Genomic DNA, 19,757 nt, shown 5'->3' with positions numbered 1-19,757 from the left:
TAAGCTTCGCTTTCCTGTTTGTGTCCCCTTATTGTGCACTGTCTGTTTGTTTGCCTTTTATCTAAGTTGAATGGAATAAAATTATTGTTTCAACATACTCAGTTGTTTTATTTCTTGAGTTGTGACCTGCATTGTGGTTGTATTTGATCTTCAGTGGGCAGAGAACCTAGACTAGTTGGGTAAGAACATGGCCAGTGTTAGTTACCCTGCATGTATTGCTGGCCTCCAAGCTATTTTTTTAGTGTTGCCATAACATTTCATATCCAGTCTGAATTGCTTCCCCTTATTTACACTATTAGGTAAATAGAATAATATATATGTACAAAGTATATGGTTTACTAGAATACTAAGTTTCAGTGCTTTTCTGATACATTTGTAGCCCTGGAGTCTGGTTCAAAGATTTTGCCACAAATAATATATTTCAAAGCTTTTCTAAACCATGGATAAAAAAATCCATAGATTAGTGGATTGCAAGTGGAGTTGATGTATCCAAGCCAATTCAGAGCATCGAACAGTACTTCTGGAGTTGAAAAATTTAGAAATGGATCAATCAAAATAGTGATAAACACTGGTAGCCAGCATGACAGAAACACTCCCATTACAATACCGAGTGTCTTTGCAGCCTTGCGGTCATTTTTCCTGGAGATTTGAGAGGTTAGCTCCTTTGATATATTCCCTGTAGCATTATTTAGCATTTTAACATGCCTCTGAGATACCAAATATATTTTAACATAGATTCCAACCATTACAGAGCCAGGTACAAAAAAACATGTGAAAAACATAATTAAAGACCATAATTTGTTGAATGTAATTGGGCATAGGTTAAAACATGCAACCAGCTGTTCATATCCGTTTATTCCAGACACGTGTGAGTTTGTGATGACAACTCCAAATGCAAATATAGCAGGCACTGACCAACAGAAACATACCATCTTCTTTATCACAGGAATGGTCATTTTGTTTGGGTAGTGAAGAGGAGCACACACTGCGTAAAAGCGGTCAATGGCAATGGTGCAGAGATGGAAAATGGAAATGACACTGAGCATCAGATCAAAACTGTAGTGAATTTTGCAAAACATCCTTCCGAAATACCAGCATCTCTCCACTGATCTTACCATGCTATATGGCATTATGATCAGACCTAGAAAGAAATCCGTAGCAGCCATGGAAAGAATGAGAAAGTTAGTCGGAGAGTGAAGTTGCTTGAAATGAGTGATTGAAATTATTATACCCAAGTTCCCAAAGATGGTGATTGTTATGGAAACAGACAGGAAAATGTACATAGCAAGACGTACCTCAAGAGGCCTGTCAGTTGGACAGAAAAATGAGCTGTTCTCATAATTTGAACATATTGCATTATCAGGTTTGTCCATGCTTTAGAGCATGGATTATGTTTTCAACAGAAATAAGTTAAAGAGCAAATCTGAAATAACAAATACAGAATACACTGTCATTTATCCATCAATGTCAGTCTTTATCACATCTGTTGGTCCAAAAGAAGGCAACAACCCAACTTTAAAGCACTTTCCAATTATGCATCATACTAGGACAAAAATCCCTTTCAACTACTAAATGACTGTCAGATCTCTCCTTGGATCAATAAGTTGGTAACCCACGAGGTGGACCTTATTGAATGGAACACCAACAGAGTAAGTTCAGGACACTCAAAGGCAAAGCAAATTCAACAACTCTGCCATATGCACAGTAACAAACCTGTATTCCTGACCCTATAGTTATAATAGTACCATTTAGGTGTCCAGTCCCATGTTGGAAAGGTGAATTTACTCACTTTTTTCCAGTGCCACATGGGTTTGTAGTGGCTGTGTTTGCTCCTACTCCAACTCCTTGGCTAAGATCATCAAAATTGACACCAGGAAAGCACTGGGAAGCTATTGTGCATCAATGCAACAATTAAATCAATGCATCTCTATGAGGAACGTACAGCAGCACTGACACAGGAAGCTCTTCATGTGGCTGCCTGAGTGACGGCCACTAGAGGTGTTCCTAGGCAATAATGCAAACACTGCCTCTTCTCTAAAAAGGCAGACTTTATATTAAAAAGACTGCAGGGACAGGCTCTATACACCTGAACCCCTACATTAAGCTTTAGTTGTTGTAGTAACTATTGTGTCCCTTGAAATCATAACAATCTCCCTGCTATCCAGCTATTACTAGACATAAGAGAAAATAAAATGATTTTAAACATAAACCCCAGTTCCGGAGAGCTGCCACTGTCCTGCTTGATATTCACTAAATTAGCTTATTGTGCCTGTGTAGGGGTGCCTCTTTTAAGCCATACGTAACTGCTCCAGCATACGTAACTGCTCCAGCATACGTAACTGCTCCAGCAGGTATTTACTAGCTACAAAGCAGCACTGGGCTGACAGAATCCAGAAAACGAACCCTTTCCGCAGGGAACAGCATGTACACACTAATGCACCCACATATTAAAAAATATATCCCTAAAGATTATGCTTTTGCAACAGTTCATCCAGTCGCTGCTTAACAATATGTACAGACTCATAAAACCACATCTTCATGAAGATAATTCCACATCTCTGTTGTTATTTCTTTAAAGAACCCTTTCCTTTGCCTTAGACTAAATCTCCTTTCTTCCAGTCTAACTAAGTGTCTTCATGTCCTATGTATACTCTTTACTTTTTATGAAGGGATTTCCAGACAATGGTTTGTATTGGTCCCAAACACACATATGTACAATGCTATCATATCCCCTCTAAGGTGTAAAATATGTTTACATTTGTTAACCTTTCTTCATAACTAAATTCTTCCATTCATTCAAAACAAAACAGAAAAGAAGAATGCAGCACTAAATAATTTTATTTTACTTGCTTTTATTTTCATATAGTTCTGAGAATTTGAAAAAAAAAAAAAATATATATATATATAGAAGGCGTATGCCTGAAGTTGTGGGAGGGATTTTGAGCCTATTTAAACCCAGCAAACCCCTTACTTACCTGTCTTCGACGATTTAGGAAATTCCCCTTTCGCTTCCGGTACACGCAGACTCTGACGTCAATTTGCCGCGACGCGCCTAAAACGACGGTCAGCAAACGTCCACGCGAAGTTTCGTGAGTATTACACACGAGCGGGTCCCAGTCGGCAGTTTCCAACCAAAACTGTAAGTCCACAATTCAAAGCTTCATTCGGCTAGAACACTTATTATTACTGACCGGGAGTACACGAGGAACCTCCTTACAATTCTTTTCACTGGCATTATTTTAGTGTTATCCACAGGTGCACTTTTCAACATCCCGTGGAAAACTATACCAGCTCCATTCGCATGGGTCATTAGGTTTCTAAAGACAAGCATTATAAAATCTTTTCTTTCTCCCTTCTCCTCTTCTAAACGATTAAACATTCGTATAGGCAATTAATCATGCATATATACCGCTAGCAGTTCGGCTATGTTCCGCTTTTCACATATCGTTGTTGCTGGTCATAAGTGTGACTCACGTATTTGTTTCCGTTATTGCATTCATATTTTACATTACATTTAGAGCATTACTTGTAAAACTAACTTTTACAATTTTTTTTTCTCCCCTTTTTCTTTTCCTCTTTCAAGTTGGCAGGGGAAATTAGTCAATTACACTGTTCGTTATATCTCTTAAAGCTACATAACTAGTTTAATGTTAGTCAGTCATTTCATTTGAATGCTTGTTTAAGTTTTCAGACCTAAAGAAATAAATGGCTAGTGTTTTTATTTGTTTGTTCAAATACTAATCCTTTACCAACTGGCTACATGGCCAGGGGTTTCACTCGATACGTGCATCCGTTTCTCTCTCTCTCTCTCTCTCTCTCTCTCTCTCTCTCTCTCTCTCTCTCTCTCTCTCTCTCTCTCTCTCTCTCTCTCTCGTTATAACCTATTTAAACAATGTTTCACTTCATCCGAAGTACGGCATTTTGTATGTTTGTTGTGCGTTTTCCTCTCCCTAAGCTGTGTCACAGAAACATTAGGTCTTTACGGTTCGCACCAAAAAAAAAAAAAAAAAAAAAAAAAAAAAAATTTCTCTCCTTTCATTTAGGAACCACATTTGTATATCTCGTTATACTGAATGTCATGCTTATACTCAATATAGTTAGATAACCTATTATGTCTATTTTTTAAACACACTTACTTTCAAGATGTTTTACTAAAATGTGTTTTGTGGTTATGTTTTGATGTCCTTTTGTTGGTTTCATGAGTATATATACATTTTAGATAGGGAATTGGTCACCATGCTCTCGAGGTCCGAATACGTTTGGGAAAGTAAATTTAAGTAAGTATGAAAGTTAGATGTCTTAAAAATAAATGGGTAAGGGCACACTAGGTCATCATTATTATTGGTCATCCTCAGTATAAACGCAGACGCTCTGACTGTTATGCACATCTTACATTCATCAGCACACGCTTGAGGAAACGCAGCTATGCATACTTGACAATTATGCCGCGCTTTACATTACTAAACCTATTTAAACTTCCTGACATATTCAGCGTTGCATTAAGTCCTATCATTGCCTGATTACCTTGCCTTGTACACCTACGCAGACAAGTACATATGTTACTAGACAAGTGCATTTAAGTTCACACTGCAGTTCTGGTGAACAAGCCTCGGCAAAGGCTAGTACGCGTTTTTAACAGTACTATGACCAAGATCCGCATAAAAAAAAAAAAAAAAAAAAAAAATATATATATATATGTATATATAAATAAACTCGTATTACATTACAAAACAAGGCCACGAGTCCCGAGGGCCATACATGCAATCATACACGCATTCTAGTTTATACGTCCCGACCATCTGGACCCCGACATGCTCACAGGGCACTCCAGTTTCAGTCAAGCCGTACGATCATAACTCATTACCACCCACGTTTTGTTCCGTGGTATGTCCTCTCTCACTAACTGACCTTCCCTCTTAGTTAGCAACGGCTGGCTGTCAGGTGCCTAGGTGTCCACTAGTTATTATTCCCCCTGGCTTCTTTGCCATAGGTTAGTGGTCCCGCGAGGCCAACACCCATCCTCATACTTGGAGGTACTACGCCCCTCGGGCCAAATCATAGCTAGTCGCCTCGCATTGTGACATAGAGAGGGCCTCATCTGTCACTCCCATTCTATCTTATGTTTAACTTTCACCGAGAGGCCGACACCCCGCCACAACGTTCAGTGGCCACGCTACCCCCTCGCGCCAACGCATAGATAGAGCCTCTCAAGCCGCTTGGCAAATAGCAGGGCCTCACCTGTCACCAACCTAGAGTAATCGTTTCGCCGCATTGCGGCACTAGCTAGTCAGCCAGCTCTCACACACACACTCGCACTCCTAGTAAGCTGGGGGGGACGGCACACTACAGACCCGTCTTGCATAATCACTATGTTTTAGTCCCAATAACCAAATCAGGTATCCTAGCGATTTATTTCCTGCTTTAGTTTCGATTGTGAGTTAAATACTCTTACAGTAATGCAAACAGTATGTCAGAGCTATCATACTAGGCTGATCCTATGCTTTCAATACGTTATCACTTACGGGCTACGGGTCTGCTAGATACTTACATATAGCAGTATATGGATACCCAAATATATATTACCCCAACTTGTCACTCGCTGGTGATCCTATCATACTACATACACTACGTGCCCAGGTCAAGCTAGTAGAAACCAAGACCTGCGGTTCCTCCAACAATTTGTTTCAGACATTTTTTCTTACATATATTCAGTTATTTACGCATGTTGGGTCTCACGTTGCCTTTTACGTTACACGTTGTACAGGTTAGGCCTTGTAGTGGACCATCGTCAGGTCCTCAAGACTCTTACGCACATACAGTGACTGCTTCCAGATTCATGCATTACAGATATACTATTTATGACATTGCAGCCCATTGGGGGCATTTAGTACATTGAGTTCTAAATTACCATATGTTGTCTCATACTATCACTCAATTATCGCATCGACGTCAGTTATACAAGCTATGCAGGATAAGCATTAGCAATCTAATAAGACCGGGTAAACATAATTCCCACTTGTTTCCTACCAAACATCGAGGCATCACTCTGCCTCCATTACGACCAAACGAATACCATTCAAATCCTTAAACAACTAATAGGGACTTGTCTGCACGCTTGACATTCACAGGGTCCTCCATGCGCTTTCAATTCATTCATCACGCATTTAACGTTGCACACGTTTCACTTATTTAAGTTCAAGAAGTCCATCAGGAGTTACTTTCGGTCATGCTATATGTTTCGGTTTAAGAAGTAACACCATAAGCATCGTATAATACAAACATTTACGATCCCAAGCCTACCGAGTAACTATTATAGGGTACTTACTATACGAACACATATCATCTTTAAATTTAAACTACATTCAAAGCTCCTTTTCAGGTTCCTCTCTTGTGCACGCATTTCCCTACGGTAAATCACGGCTTTGCATTCTATTTTTTGGTTCGCATCACAACAGTTAGTTTCATCAGGCGCCTGTTACAGTCCTTTTCGCTGTGCTTCAATGCAGTTAATCACACGTGTAAGGTCAGGTTAACGCTCATCCGCAAGAAGCTAACACCCTGCTGCGCGTAGTTAGTACAAGTCCACATGGCCCTATTCATAGGTAGGGCCTCTCTCAAGCACAGGGCTAATGGCACGGCCTCAACTCTTATGGGATTGTCCTTATCTTCGCCCGTTAGTACCCATTGGCTAGCAGCTCTACTACACGAGAGATTCAATGGGCATCTGAGTTTTGCATAATTAAAACATATTACGTTTCCTCCCTCCTCACAGAATGCTACAAGAAATAGCTCCAGGTAACGTACTATCTTTTATAAACACTAACCCTGTCGTCTCAAGTCCCCTGCAGTATCCCCCACCTTAACCACTTCCGAAGTCCTGAAGTCGGACCTTGCTTATACGTAACGGTTAAGCTAAAAGAACACGCAGTCCAGAATTCCTCTGCAGGTCAAAAAGGTCTAATTCATGCCTGAAGTTAGAGTCTACGCAGGTAAGATTTGTCTACTAATACTAAGCAAACGTACTCTACAGCTTACGATGTGTAAGTATTGTATATGGTTCAATATAATAAGTGCGTTCCAATTATAAATGGTTGCTTGTACAATTTTTGCCCATCTCTCAAACAGTTCATGCTATACATTCGCTCCTTGTTAATTAGTCTTGGCCTCAATCCAAATTCCTTCTCGGGACATTCATTCCGTATTGGGGCCGCCACTGCAGCCTCAAGTTGTCAAGTTCCAACTTATGTTGTGGAGAAGATGGGACGCTGGAGATCCTCAGCATGCTACCGGTACATTCCAAATCCAGAGAAAGAAATCAGGCTCGCTTTCTATAATATGTCTAAATGATGTTATGATTAATAAATAAATGTTACATACTTTTTGGCCCTCTTTTTACAGGCCTAACCTCGCGTCGGTTTCGGCACACCTCAACCGACTCTTATTTATTAAAACTACACCCACTTTAATGTACGCCCCTTCCATAATCCCGTACACAAATAGAAGGCGTATGCCTGAAGTTGTGGGAGGGATTTTGAGCCTATTTAAACCCAGCAAACCCCTTACTTACCTGTCTTCGACGATTTCGGAAATTCCCTCCCACCACACCCTCTTAAAATATCATTATATCTGGGTGGGCCCTCTTTTTACAGGCCTAACCTCGCGTCGGTTTCGGCACACCTCAACCGACTCTTATTTATTAAAACTACACCCACTTTAATGTACGCCCCTTCCATAATCCCGTACACAAATATATATATAAGTATATATATATATTTAAGAAAATGCTGAAAGCACTTATATATGAACATTATAAATGGTCTGTTCATTAACCAGTGAGTTGTGACATAAAAACCAAGTCGCAAAGTAAAGGGCAAAAAAGCCAATAGAGGAAATTTTTTCTAATTTTTCAAGATGACTGTCTATGCTCAATTAATCATAGAAACATAGAATGTGACGGCAGATAAGAACCATTCGGCCCATCTAGTCTGCCCAATTTTCTAGATACTTTCATTAGTCTCTGGCCTTATCTTATAGTTAGGATAGCCTTATGCCTATCCCATGCATGGTGCACAGATCCACACATTAATAGTTGCATAAAATGTGTTTAATATTTATAAAAAATATAAAAAGGATGACAGTTTATTGTGATATGAAACTCATGTTTCAATTCAGTGGATGTCTTAGATAATGAAAAAGTAATTAGTTATAAATGTACAGGCTCCTTCAACATTTTTGCAATGAATTTTGGAAAACATTATAAATAAAGTACACAACTGATAATATTTACAAAGTTGGCCACCAAGGGTGTAATTTTTGTTTTGTTTACAATTCTATTATTTGTATGTATGAAAATTCAAATGTTGAAAGATTACAAGGGTAGATTAGCTATCCTTATTTTATTGGCTGAGTTTTGAAGCTCATCATCTTCAGCCAACAGTATAAGTGGTGATGGTACATGACAATTTCCTGGAACTATTGACACGAACCTGGGCATTACGGTGTACCAACATTCTCGGTATTTGCCAGTTCTGTTCCAATGTGGATACTGATAAAACCTGGTTAAAACATGCAACCAGCATGTGAGAATTGAGGACTTGGATGGGAACAACAGTCCTAGAGTATCAAATAATTTTAAATTGGTTTTAAAACTGTATACATATGGATTTAAAAAAGAGCAATATGTCTACAACAGGTGTGACAAGTAATCAAATAAATGTGAAGGAACTGTAGTGCATACTAATTATATATTGTAATGCTGATTAAAGAGGACAAAGGTGACTGAAAGAAAACCATATTTAGTACATAATCTGTAGATATCAAAAAACACAACACTAATCTCCAAGAACACAGATGCAAATGCCATATAAATATACTTACTATGCTGGAAAAGAAATGTGGTTTAATAATGTCTTGCAGATTTTGGCAGAAGACATACAAGGCAGTCAAATGTCTACTGATCAGGCCTTTTATTATTTTAGCAAGGATCTCATGAGGACTGAAGCCAATTATGACATATAGGTCTCCAAAGGCTGTGATAAATCATACTCTCTGGAGGTTAATGTATGAAACTGACAATTAGTCTAAAACACACAGAGAAAAGCAATACCTATCTCTAGGTGTAAATAAAATTAGAAAAAAAAATAGTCGTGACCAATTTTGAAAGGTCTCACAAAACTGTTGCAAATTTAACCTAAATCCAGCTGTCAAGGCCAAAGCACTAGTTTATTCACTGAAAAGTGAAATGAGTTTAATTGAAAACAGAATTACAAAATTTAGGACAAAACAAGTTTTCATTTTACCACAATATATTGTTTTATGGTTATTGTGGCGGGACCGCTGCCTGTTTGTGAATTGCCTGCCCATCATGTGTGTTTCCCCATCTTTTCGTATCTTCTGCCCGCTCCCCGTTTGGGAGTCCCTCCATGAAGGGAATTCATTTGCCTCCCAAATGGGGACCACCCCGATACCCCATTTAGAATGTTGGTTTAGAACCTTTACACCTCTCCACATAGTGTCAAACCGCAAACCACAAACTGCAAACTTCAAGGGAAACAATTAATGAGCCCTCCTCCAGCTGGCAGCCAATTGTACAGATGAACACCAGCCAGGGGGAGCGTTCGTGGATTGTTTCCCGACTCGTTCATTTCCTGAACGAGGGCCTCCTCAGTACCCCATTAGAATGTTCTCACCAATCAATTAGAATGTTTGCACTCGCAACATAAATGTGACACCACAAGGGAAGTATAGACGAACTGCACCCAGGGGGAGCATTCCTATCCCGAAAAGAGATGATTCCCTTGCCTGGTTTCCACACAGGGACCCTGCGAACAGAGGCAGTTCATGACAGGGGCCATTGTGAGGGTCCCTGAAACCAGGCAAGGGAAACTTTTGGGGCGCTGGCGAGTTTGGCAGACTTTGCATTGCCCACTGGGATAAAGAGGTCAGCTCTTTTCCCGCGGGCGGGCTCTCTGCGCCGGGGAGACAAAGAGGTGGTCCCTTTTCCCACGCTTGGTCTCCCAGGTAGAGAGGCTTATGGGATGAAGACCCCCTTGTCCCTGGATGTGGGAAACACTGTGTTTGTGTGGCGGGGTTTGGAGACAAAGGGAATGAAGTCCCTTCCTGCGCTGGGACCTCAGGGAGGGGGAGGAATGTGGGATGTATTTTTGTATGTGTGAGGGAATCCGCTACAGATATATTGTTTAATAATTATACCAGGTAATGTAAAACATTCAATAAACTATTTGTGGCTTACCAAAACGAAAACAGTGTGTGACTTTTAGTATACTAAAGCCATAGAAGCAATTTAACTGAGAGGTGAATAACTTTTGCATCAAGCATGAAAGGGTTAAAAAATAATGAGGCTTTGGCAAGGAAGTAGAGCAGGAGTTACAAGGGGTAAATATAAATGCAGAAGGGGACCTTCTCCCAGGCTACTGAACAAGAGGTGGCTGCACTTATCCTTTCCTCTCGCCCCACCACTTGCCCGCTTGATCCTGTCCTGTCTCACCTTATTAGATCTCTCTCTTCTTGTCTTGTGCCCTCCTTAACACACATCTTCAACTGCTCTCTTTCTTTTGGCACTGTTCATGCTGTCTTGAAACATGCTACTGTAGTACCCATCTTAAAAAAACATGTCTCGACCCATCCTCCCCCTCTAACTATTGTCCTATATTCCTGCTCCCTTTTTCCTCAAAGCTTCTTGAAAGACTAGTCTTCACCCATCTGGCCTGCTTCCTCAACTCCTACTCTCTCCTCGACCCTCTTCAGTCCGGCTTCTGCCCCCTCCACTCTACTGAGACTGCCCTTATCAAAGTCACTAATGACTTTATCACAGCTAAATCCAAAGGCCACTACTCCATACTAATTCTTCTTGACCTCTCCGCTGCTTTTGACACTGTTGATCATGTTCTCCTTCTCCAAACTCTTCAATCACTCGGGCTCTGTGACTCTGTCCTCTCATGGTTTTCCTCCTATCTTTCCAAAACAGAACTTCTTGTCTTTCCTCCTCCTAATATTAATCCTCCTCTCTCGCTCTCCCTTCAGATTAACATAGAAACATAGAAACATAGAATGTGACGGCAGATAAGAACCATTCGGCCCATCTAGTCTGCCCAATCTTCTAAATACTTTTTCATTAGTCTCTGGCCTTATCTTATAGTTAGGATAGCCTTATACCTATCCCAAGCATGCTTAAACTCCTTTACTGTGTTAACCTCTACCACTTCAGCTGGAAGGCTATTCCATGCATCCACTACCCTCTCAGTAAAGTAATACTTCCTGATATTATTTTTAAACCGTTTCCCCTCTAATTTAAGACTATGTCCTCTTGTTATGGTAGTTTTTCTTCTTTTAAATATAGTCTCCTCCTTTACTGTGTTGATTCCCTTTATGTATTTAAATGTTTCTATCATATCCCCCCTGTCTCGTCTTTCCTCCAAGCTATACATGTTAAGAGGCATGAGCACTTCCCTCTTTCTACTGCTAATACCTCTCCCTATACAACCAAGCATTCTGCTAGCATTTCCTGCTGCTCTATTGGTGGTACCCATATCAGACCATCCTTACGAGCACGTTGTCTTGGTGTTACTTTTGATTCTGGCCTCACCTTTGAGCCTCACATCCGGTCTGTTGTCAAATCATGCCAAATCCACCTCAAAAACATTGCCCGCATCCGCCCCTTTCTTACACAAGATGCTACTAAAGAGCTTGTCCATGCCCTAGTAATCTCTCGCATTGACTATTGTAACTCTCTCCTAATTGGTCTTCCCAATAGCCATATTGCCCTACTATAGTCTGTAATGAATGCTGGCGCCAGACTGATTTTCCTCTCTAGTTGGTCCACTCATACCTCACCCCTCTGTCAGTCCTTACATTGGCTTCCTGTATCCTATAAGAGTCAATTCAAAGTGCTAACCCATAACTATAAAAAACTGAATAATCTTAGCCCCTCTATATCTCCTCACAGATCCATAGGTATGCCCCTTCTCGGTCCCTCCGCTCTGCCCGTGACCTTCTTCTGTCTGTACGGCCAACTCACGCTTGCAGGACTTTTCGTGGGTGGCTCCCGTCCTATGGAATAGCCTGCCTACCACCATCAGACTCTTTCCCTAGTCTTCAATCATTTAATAAGTGCCTTAAAACTCATTTCTTTAGGAAAGCTTATGGCCTCCCAGACTAACCTCTACCTCACATACCTGCCTTTTGCTCTCTCCTAAAGGGCAGAACTCTACTCTCTCCTCCAGCTCTGCTCCACTCCCACTTAATTTGACTTCTTTTCCCTGTCCTAATGTGTTCTATACCCCACCTCCTATAGACTGTAAGCTCGTTTGAGCAGGGCCCTCTTCAACCCTTCGTTTCTGTACGTTTTCTTGTAATTGTCCTATTTATAGTCAAATACCCCCCTCTAATAATATTGTAAAGCGCTACGGAACCTGTTGGCGCTATATAAATCACAATAATAATAATAATAATAAAAGGGGAAAAGGCTGTTCACAGTACCATTTTATGTTCCAGAGCAGCAGCCCATCCACCAGCCCTGGTTAGTTTAGATTAGTATATCTTTCATTTTATTAGGGTAGAGGATTTTTTTATTTTATTTGTCATAGTGGGAGTATGTACAGGTTGGCGGGAATGTGGAAGGCTTTATGGAAGTTAGATGGGATTGTGGGCTGTTAGCCATGTTAAAACTAGTGAACGGGAATTGTGAAAGTGCAATTGTTTGGGATAGAGCTTTATAAAAACGGGAATGTATACTGTCTGCAAGTTAAAGTATTACTGCATGTTAATTGCAATGGTTGTTTGATATAATAATTATTGTACGCAACTACCTTCTGCATTGTTCTATATACCAATGTTGTTTTGTTAAATTATTCAGATGTTAATTGTTTGGTTAATACATTTGCATCAATCCACATCTTAGAAATTTGTATTTCGTGTTTGTTGGGCAAAGGGTAGGGTAAATTCCACGTATCATTAAATAATTATTTTATGAGTGCAGTAATATTGTTTTTAGCATGAAATACCTCCAGGTGAAAAAAAGCACTCAAAGTACTTTCTACTTTAAAAGCAGCCGACTCCGAGGGATCAGTGAGATGAAGCCGTTTACCGTTGCATTGTATGCTGAGTTGGTGTCCCTGTCCCCATCTGTAGGGTATGTTCCTGTCTCATAGCTGCTTAGTAAGTAGCCTGAGTGACGGTTGCGAAATCCCCATAGAACGAGATAGTATAGGTTTCGAAAGGCTGGAGGTAGTATGGAGGCCCAAAGCCATCTTAGTAGGTGTGGGATCTACTGCAAGGGGACAGATTCCAGGATACCTCTGATCCGAAGGTTCCGCCTGTGCTGAGTATCTTCTAACAGAGCTAGTTTCGATTTCGATTCCAGCCATTGCTGGTTTTGTCTAATAAGCTCTGTGACGGACCGCTGGCACTCCGACTGAGTACGTCCGCCAATCGATGCGCCTAGTGCTTGCTGAGGACTCCAAGCACTCCAACCAACACCATCAGCACTGCAGACCCCACTTCCGGCGATGCAGCTGCGCCGGGGTCTCGCCGTCTCCGGGGTCTCACCGTCTATCACAGGCAGGAAAAATACACTTTTTATACATATACTGTAACTTTGAAAATATGCATCATATTAAAAAAAAACATACCTATTCAGAATCAGCATACTTTCAATATAAACATAACCAAAAATCATACAAATCCCCCCAGTACATAAAAAGTTAGCTGGGAGTCCTTTATGACCGACCGCAAGCACATTTTCCTGCCCAAAACAGTTCCATAGATTTGGGCTGTGTGGTCGGTCTATTTTACTCAGAAAAATGACTAAGTCCCATTCGAATGCACGAACGGGGCCGTTTGTGCATTTAGCTTAGTATAGCAGTGAGTTCAAACTGCCGATTGGGACTTCTGCAGCTGAAAAGTCTCTGCAGCTGAAAACGGAGTGTAGGTTTTCAGTTCCATGGATTTGGCTACACATACCGCTGACCTCGTTCGAATGAACAAAGATGGCCGCCACCACGTGTTCGTTTGTCGACTACTTCGGCACTTCGGCTGCATCCGAAGTGCCAATTTAAAGCTGCAGAACTGCTCCAATACAATTTAAAGGGGCAGCAAGTCTTTTAAAATCCAATCTGCTAAAATAGTCTTTAACAGGCAATATCTTCCAGGGGCCATAGTCTTAAAGGGCCAGCAGCAGCACAACACAAATCCATTATGCCCTAATCTTGTATTTAAAGGGTCAAACCTCAAAGGGACCATAATCACATGGCAAGAGACTGTCAAGTAGTCCTCTCCAGGCACAAGTGGCAATGTTAATTTCGCCACAAGCTCCAATTCTTCTTCTAGCCCCCGATATTGGCCCTTAGACTTGTCTGAATCTTCCTCCATTATCCGTATTCGCCCCTCTATTGCATGAACCTCTTCTCGAGAGGTCAGCATTGAACATGGCCTTCATTTCTACCAGTAGGGCCTTAATGTTAATGAGGCCTGTGGGGTCTGGGCCTTGTGCGATGCCAGTGAAGCCCTAACAGGTTTCTTCTGCTCTATTCTGTTATGCAGCAATGTAGGTCCATCCTGTCTCGAGGCAGGGCTGTCAGATTGAGCTTCCAACAAGGCATCTCGAATCTCTACCAATGACTGTGCTTCATCCATGTCTTCCTTGGAGCTTTCTCCTAAATAGTTAGGGGAAGGCTCCCGCGATGTGCCATTTCGGTTGCTTGCTGCCTAGGTGGCAGCCGGAGCAAGTCATCAATATGTCGACTTTTTGGGTAATTATCTCATCTCAACTGTTTAGACTTGTGCCCCATTCTTCAGACGTTGCTGGGGGAGCAATGAAGACCCCAATAGTTTAGGTATATTAGTGGTATATGCACAATTTCAAATGTTCTCCATGGAGCTCTTGAGAAGCACATCTGTTCCAGTCGGTTGGTGGCTCTGCCCCCATATTTTTTTATTTCTAATCTTAATATTTGTTTGGTATGCCAGTGTTTAGAAAGTATTACAAGGTACAAATTTTATCTGTTTTGTACAGTGTTTAGAAACACACACTAAATGTGTCTTCAAAATTTTAAAATACATTTCCTAACATAGTTTTTTTTAATTACATGTTCTATTGTAGTTTTATATTTTTGTGGGAGACAGAAAAATAACAGTAACAGTGAATGAATAAAACTTTAAAACAATTAACATAATGTAAGGTGCTATTGAGGAAAAAAAAAAGGAGAATAGCAAAACGTGAAGAGAAAGAGTAAATGCTCTCATTCTGTAAAGCAGCAGATGGTGATAAACATTAAATTACTGTATTTTTCTGAAAAAAGGATTTAGTTGCCTACCATATTCCAAGTTTCATCACCTGGCACAGTGTTCGGCTGACAATTATAATAGGAACAATATTTATTTTGTATCTGGCTTTGCAACTGAGCAGAATGCTGAAAAGTGACAGTTTCTCATTCCTTCACCTAGATTAAATGGTATTGTGGCATTAACTGGGATGAATAAGGCACTGAAGGGTAGTAAAAAAACATACTTACGTGTGCTGCATGTCTATAATGGGGTGATTTAATCTTCCCTTGATGCCTTGAAATAAGTTGGGAGTGAGCGCAATATTTCTCCTTAATTGATTACATCTTATTTTTTACTTTACCATTTTATGTCTGCATTAACCTTTGAACTGTTCCAAGAGAAAACCAAGCTTCCTGCATTCGAGATGAGGATGAGCTATGAACATGTAAAAGGCCTTTGGGTATGGTAAAAGTATGGAAATCATGCAAGATATCTTTGCTTCTATAGTGAACCCTCTGATTGTGTATCTTGCCAAAGGGTGTGTTGTCCTGGTTTTATATTTAGAACAATGACCACTTGTCCTGTTAAATCACTTTATCTGGTTAGAGTTGTAAATCCCTAGTTTCAAGATACTGAAGAAAAGTATGCATATCTTGTTAATTAGCAGCCTCTAACTTAAAAGGTTTCTCCCATCCTTTTTTCCTTTCTTTGTTTTTCTTTGAATAATGCCATATTGGCCTTATTCTTTAAGTCCCCCCTTTTCCCTCACCCCCCACACCCCCACCCCCAAGAAACAGAAGCTAAAAAAGCATTTTATAAGAAGTTATTACTTATCTTAATCAAGCTCCATGCAAAGTTCCTGGTGCTGTTCTTCATGCCATCATCTAACATCACTGGAGCCATGCAGAGGTCCAATCAAAGGCTTCTCATAGGGAAGTCTTTGAGTAAACCATTTAACTGTCTCAGGGCGCATGTAGGAGGTGGAAGAAAGGAAGAGAGGGAGGGAGGAAGGGAAAGAATGAGAAGGAAGAGCAGGGGAAAAAAAATACCAAATGGGATAGCGAGGCAGGGAGGGCTGCAGACAAATAAAGACGGAGGGAGGGGAGACATGAGCTTTCCTTTGAAGACTCTACCTGCAAGGGAGAAGCAGATTACGGCTGTTGCCAGCGTACAGTCCGTACTAATGCCAGACCTAAAATATTCCCAGAATTACCATTAGGCAGACTGTAATAGAGTTAATGCTGCCTAAGTGACATGTGCTGGGAGTGCAACTAGCCCTCGGGACACAAATACCAATAACTCTGGATGTGGACCCTGTACATCCAGACTGCCACCAACATGACCAGGTCTAAAAGATGTCTTCAAAATGTAAAAAACACCCACATATTTTTTAATGTTTTCAAGAATATTTAAACTCCTGCACCCACCCTTCACAAAAAAAACCTGCACCCCCCTTCCATAAAATTAATGCACCTTCCCTTCACAGAATCCCTGCACCCCCTTCCAAAACATTAATGCACCTCCCCCTCACAAAATCCCTGCATCCCCCTTCCATAAAATGAATGCACCTCCCCTTCACAAAATCCCTGCACCCCTTTCACAAATAAAATACTGCACCCCTTACATAAGTCATACACTACCCCCTTCACATAAGAACCCTGCACCCCATACATAAAATTCATACATCACCGCCCTTCACATAAAAACCCTGCACCCCTATTTCATAAATGAAATGGGGGTGCCCCCGCCTTAGTACGCCACTGGGTTGGAGTGAGTAAGATCCTTGTTAAGACACGTCCACATTTATAACTTTCATGCTGCCTGGGGATGGTCAACATCCCTTGTACACTGTTGAAAACTGCAAAAAAATGTATGTTTAAAGGTTCTTTGCTCAGTGTTGAGTCATTTTCAGATTCAGCCACAACACGAGAAACATCATATGTACATGTATACTTGGCATGTTTCTCCATTTTCCTTGGCATGTGCACATGCAATATCTATAAGGCACTTAGGTTTAAGAAATATACATATTTTGTCTGCCGTTCCTGTAAAGCTTGTACTTTAAATGAACACTAATGGGTCAGACACACAAATATGTATTCCTGACCCTACAGTGTTAAAAGCACTATTCCCAGCCCCCCGACCCCCTCCAGCCCCATCTTGCCTCCCTAAATGTAGTAAAATCTTACTTGTATTCAAGTCTGCAGCTGCTGCATCTGCCCCTGTCTGCCACTGACCTGCCTGCTGTTTGCTGACATCATCAGAAGTGGTGGTCTGAGCCAATCACAATGCTTCCCATAGGATTGTCTGAGACTGTCAATTTGGCAGATCAGGGGCAGACCCAGCACAGCACAAGTCAAACACAGCCCTGGCCAATCAGTATCTCCTCATAGAGATGAATTGAATTCATGCATCTCTCGGAGGAAAGTTTAGTGTCTGCATGCAGAGGGTGAAGACACTGAATGGCAGTACAGCACAGTGTGCAGTACTGCCCCAGGAAGCAACTCTAGGAGCCATCTAAGGAGTGGCTAGTGAAGTTATCACTGGGCTGTAATGTAAACACTGCATTTTCTAAAAAACAGGCAGTGGTTACTGCAAAAAGCCTGAAGGAAATAATTCTACTCACCAGAGCAAATACAAAAAGCTGTAGTTGTTCTGGTGACTATAGTGTCTCTTTAATTAAAAAATAATCTAGTTTAACAAAAACGCATCACAATAGATAACAGTAGTTAGTTCTCTTTAAGAGGTAATACATGTCGATTTTTCCATTAAAGTGCAGATAGAGATAGAGACTACAAGTTTTTACCTACAACAAATCATGCTGCAAAAATGCAACAATTGAGCTTAAATTTATATAGTAGGCAAACCACTAGGGAAATGGCTTTTCAGAAGTGCAAGCATTGGAATGAAAATGCTGATAGTATGAACCCTTTGGCAAATTATATCAAACTTAGATATCTAGTAGAACTTCAGCACAGTCCCATCACTTACAGTATGTTTATAAATTCCATCCAAACCATAAGCAAAAACATTAACAAAGATTTGATTTATTCTGAGAAGAGTCAAATGGCAGTGGATTACTACATTAAACATATTTTCTTCTCTTAATATACAAGATTATGCCTTTCCTCATACTATGATATAACTGACTCTGTTTTCAGTCACTCAATATACACATAAGATACTTGTATTGTCCAACACTAGATGGGTTCCATTTTAAAGTTGACGCTGGGTTTGTTTCAAATCTAGTGTATGTTTGCTGAGATTGTATCCACAGAGATCAAAGATGTGTTGTAGGAAGTTATATTGGTAATATAAGGCAAATAATTACATGATACAGAAAAAAATGCTGCCTTAAAGTATACCAATTTATACTAATATTATGGGGCTGTTATTTCTTTAACACCTTAGTGTTTTTTTTCTTACCGTTTGGGACCAGGGCTGTTTGTACATTTCTGCGGTGTTTGTGTTTAGCTGTAATTTTTCTCTTACTGATTTACTGTACTCACACATATATACAATTTTCTAGACATTAAATGGTCTTTCTAAACATACCATTATTTTCATCATATTATATAATTTACTATCATTTTTTTTTAAAATAAAATATGAGGAATTTAAAAAAAAAAAAAAACACACTTTTTCAAACATTGACCCCCAAAATCTGTAACGCATCTATAACCGCCAAAACAACTATGCTAAATAGTTTCTAAATTTTGTCCAGAGTTTAGAAATATCCAATGTTAAAAAGTTCTTAGCTTTTTTTTGTTGCAAGTTATAGGGCAATAAGTACAAGTAGCACTTTGCTATTTCCAAACCATTTTTTTTCAAACTTAACGCAAGTTTTAAAACAAGATGACCTAAGTTGTTTTTTTTGACACACACAGCAATTTAAGAATACATGTACTGAGAACTTCAAGGATTACTGCCAAAGAACACCCCAATATTTGTTCAGCAATATCTCCTGAGTACAGTGATACCCCCCATGTATAGGTGTGTTATCCTGCTCCCCACTGGCCTGTAGCACTTAGCATAGCTGCTTCCTGAGGATAATTACAGTTTATACATCGATCACAGCAAATCTCGCCAAGATTTCCCTATGGAAATTCAATGAAATAGTTACATGCTTTTGGGACACTCTGGCAACGAGAACCACAACACTCCTGTCTCCAAAGGAATTTTGGAGAGGCATCAGCTGAGAGGTGACAGAGGCCACTCTGGGTACAGCCTTTAATCCAGTTCCTGTTTTACTCATGGTATGCCCAGCTAGGCCAAGGGACCTCAGGGTACCGATCCCAAACCATCTATTACGTGGGCAGAGGACTATCCACTAACAGTCTTTCTGTAATTCACATAACAGGATGGACTTTGACTCTATAAGCCCCTGAATCCAAGGCTATAAGATGCAGGCCTACATACTGGCCTGGGCCTCGGAGTTGGTTTTACCTCACCCCTTCCGTGGAGCTGTGCTCGAC

General features: G+C 40.5%; 1 protein-coding gene across 1 annotated transcript; it reads right to left on the bottom strand.

Annotated features, from left to right (window-relative positions):
• Positions 1–353: 353 nt before the first annotated feature.
• LOC134586272 (trace amine-associated receptor 3-like) lies at positions 354–8,579 on the bottom strand. The gene is made up of 2 exons (XM_063441758.1): positions 8,524–8,579; positions 354–1,305 (listed from the first exon to the last, which is right to left on the bottom strand). Exons 1-2 carry the CDS (start codon positions 8,577–8,579, stop codon positions 354–356), a joined length of 1,008 nt encoding a protein of 335 aa, XP_063297828.1.
• Positions 8,580–19,757: the final 11,178 nt, after the last annotated feature.

This window comes from Pelobates fuscus, chromosome 2 (assembly GCF_036172605.1).
Source record: "Pelobates fuscus isolate aPelFus1 chromosome 2, aPelFus1.pri, whole genome shotgun sequence".
In the NCBI taxonomy this organism is placed as follows: domain Eukaryota; kingdom Metazoa; phylum Chordata; class Amphibia; order Anura; family Pelobatidae; genus Pelobates; species Pelobates fuscus.
Note: the sequence above shows the minus strand (reverse complement) of the source record. Positions and strands in the feature narration are given on the sequence as shown.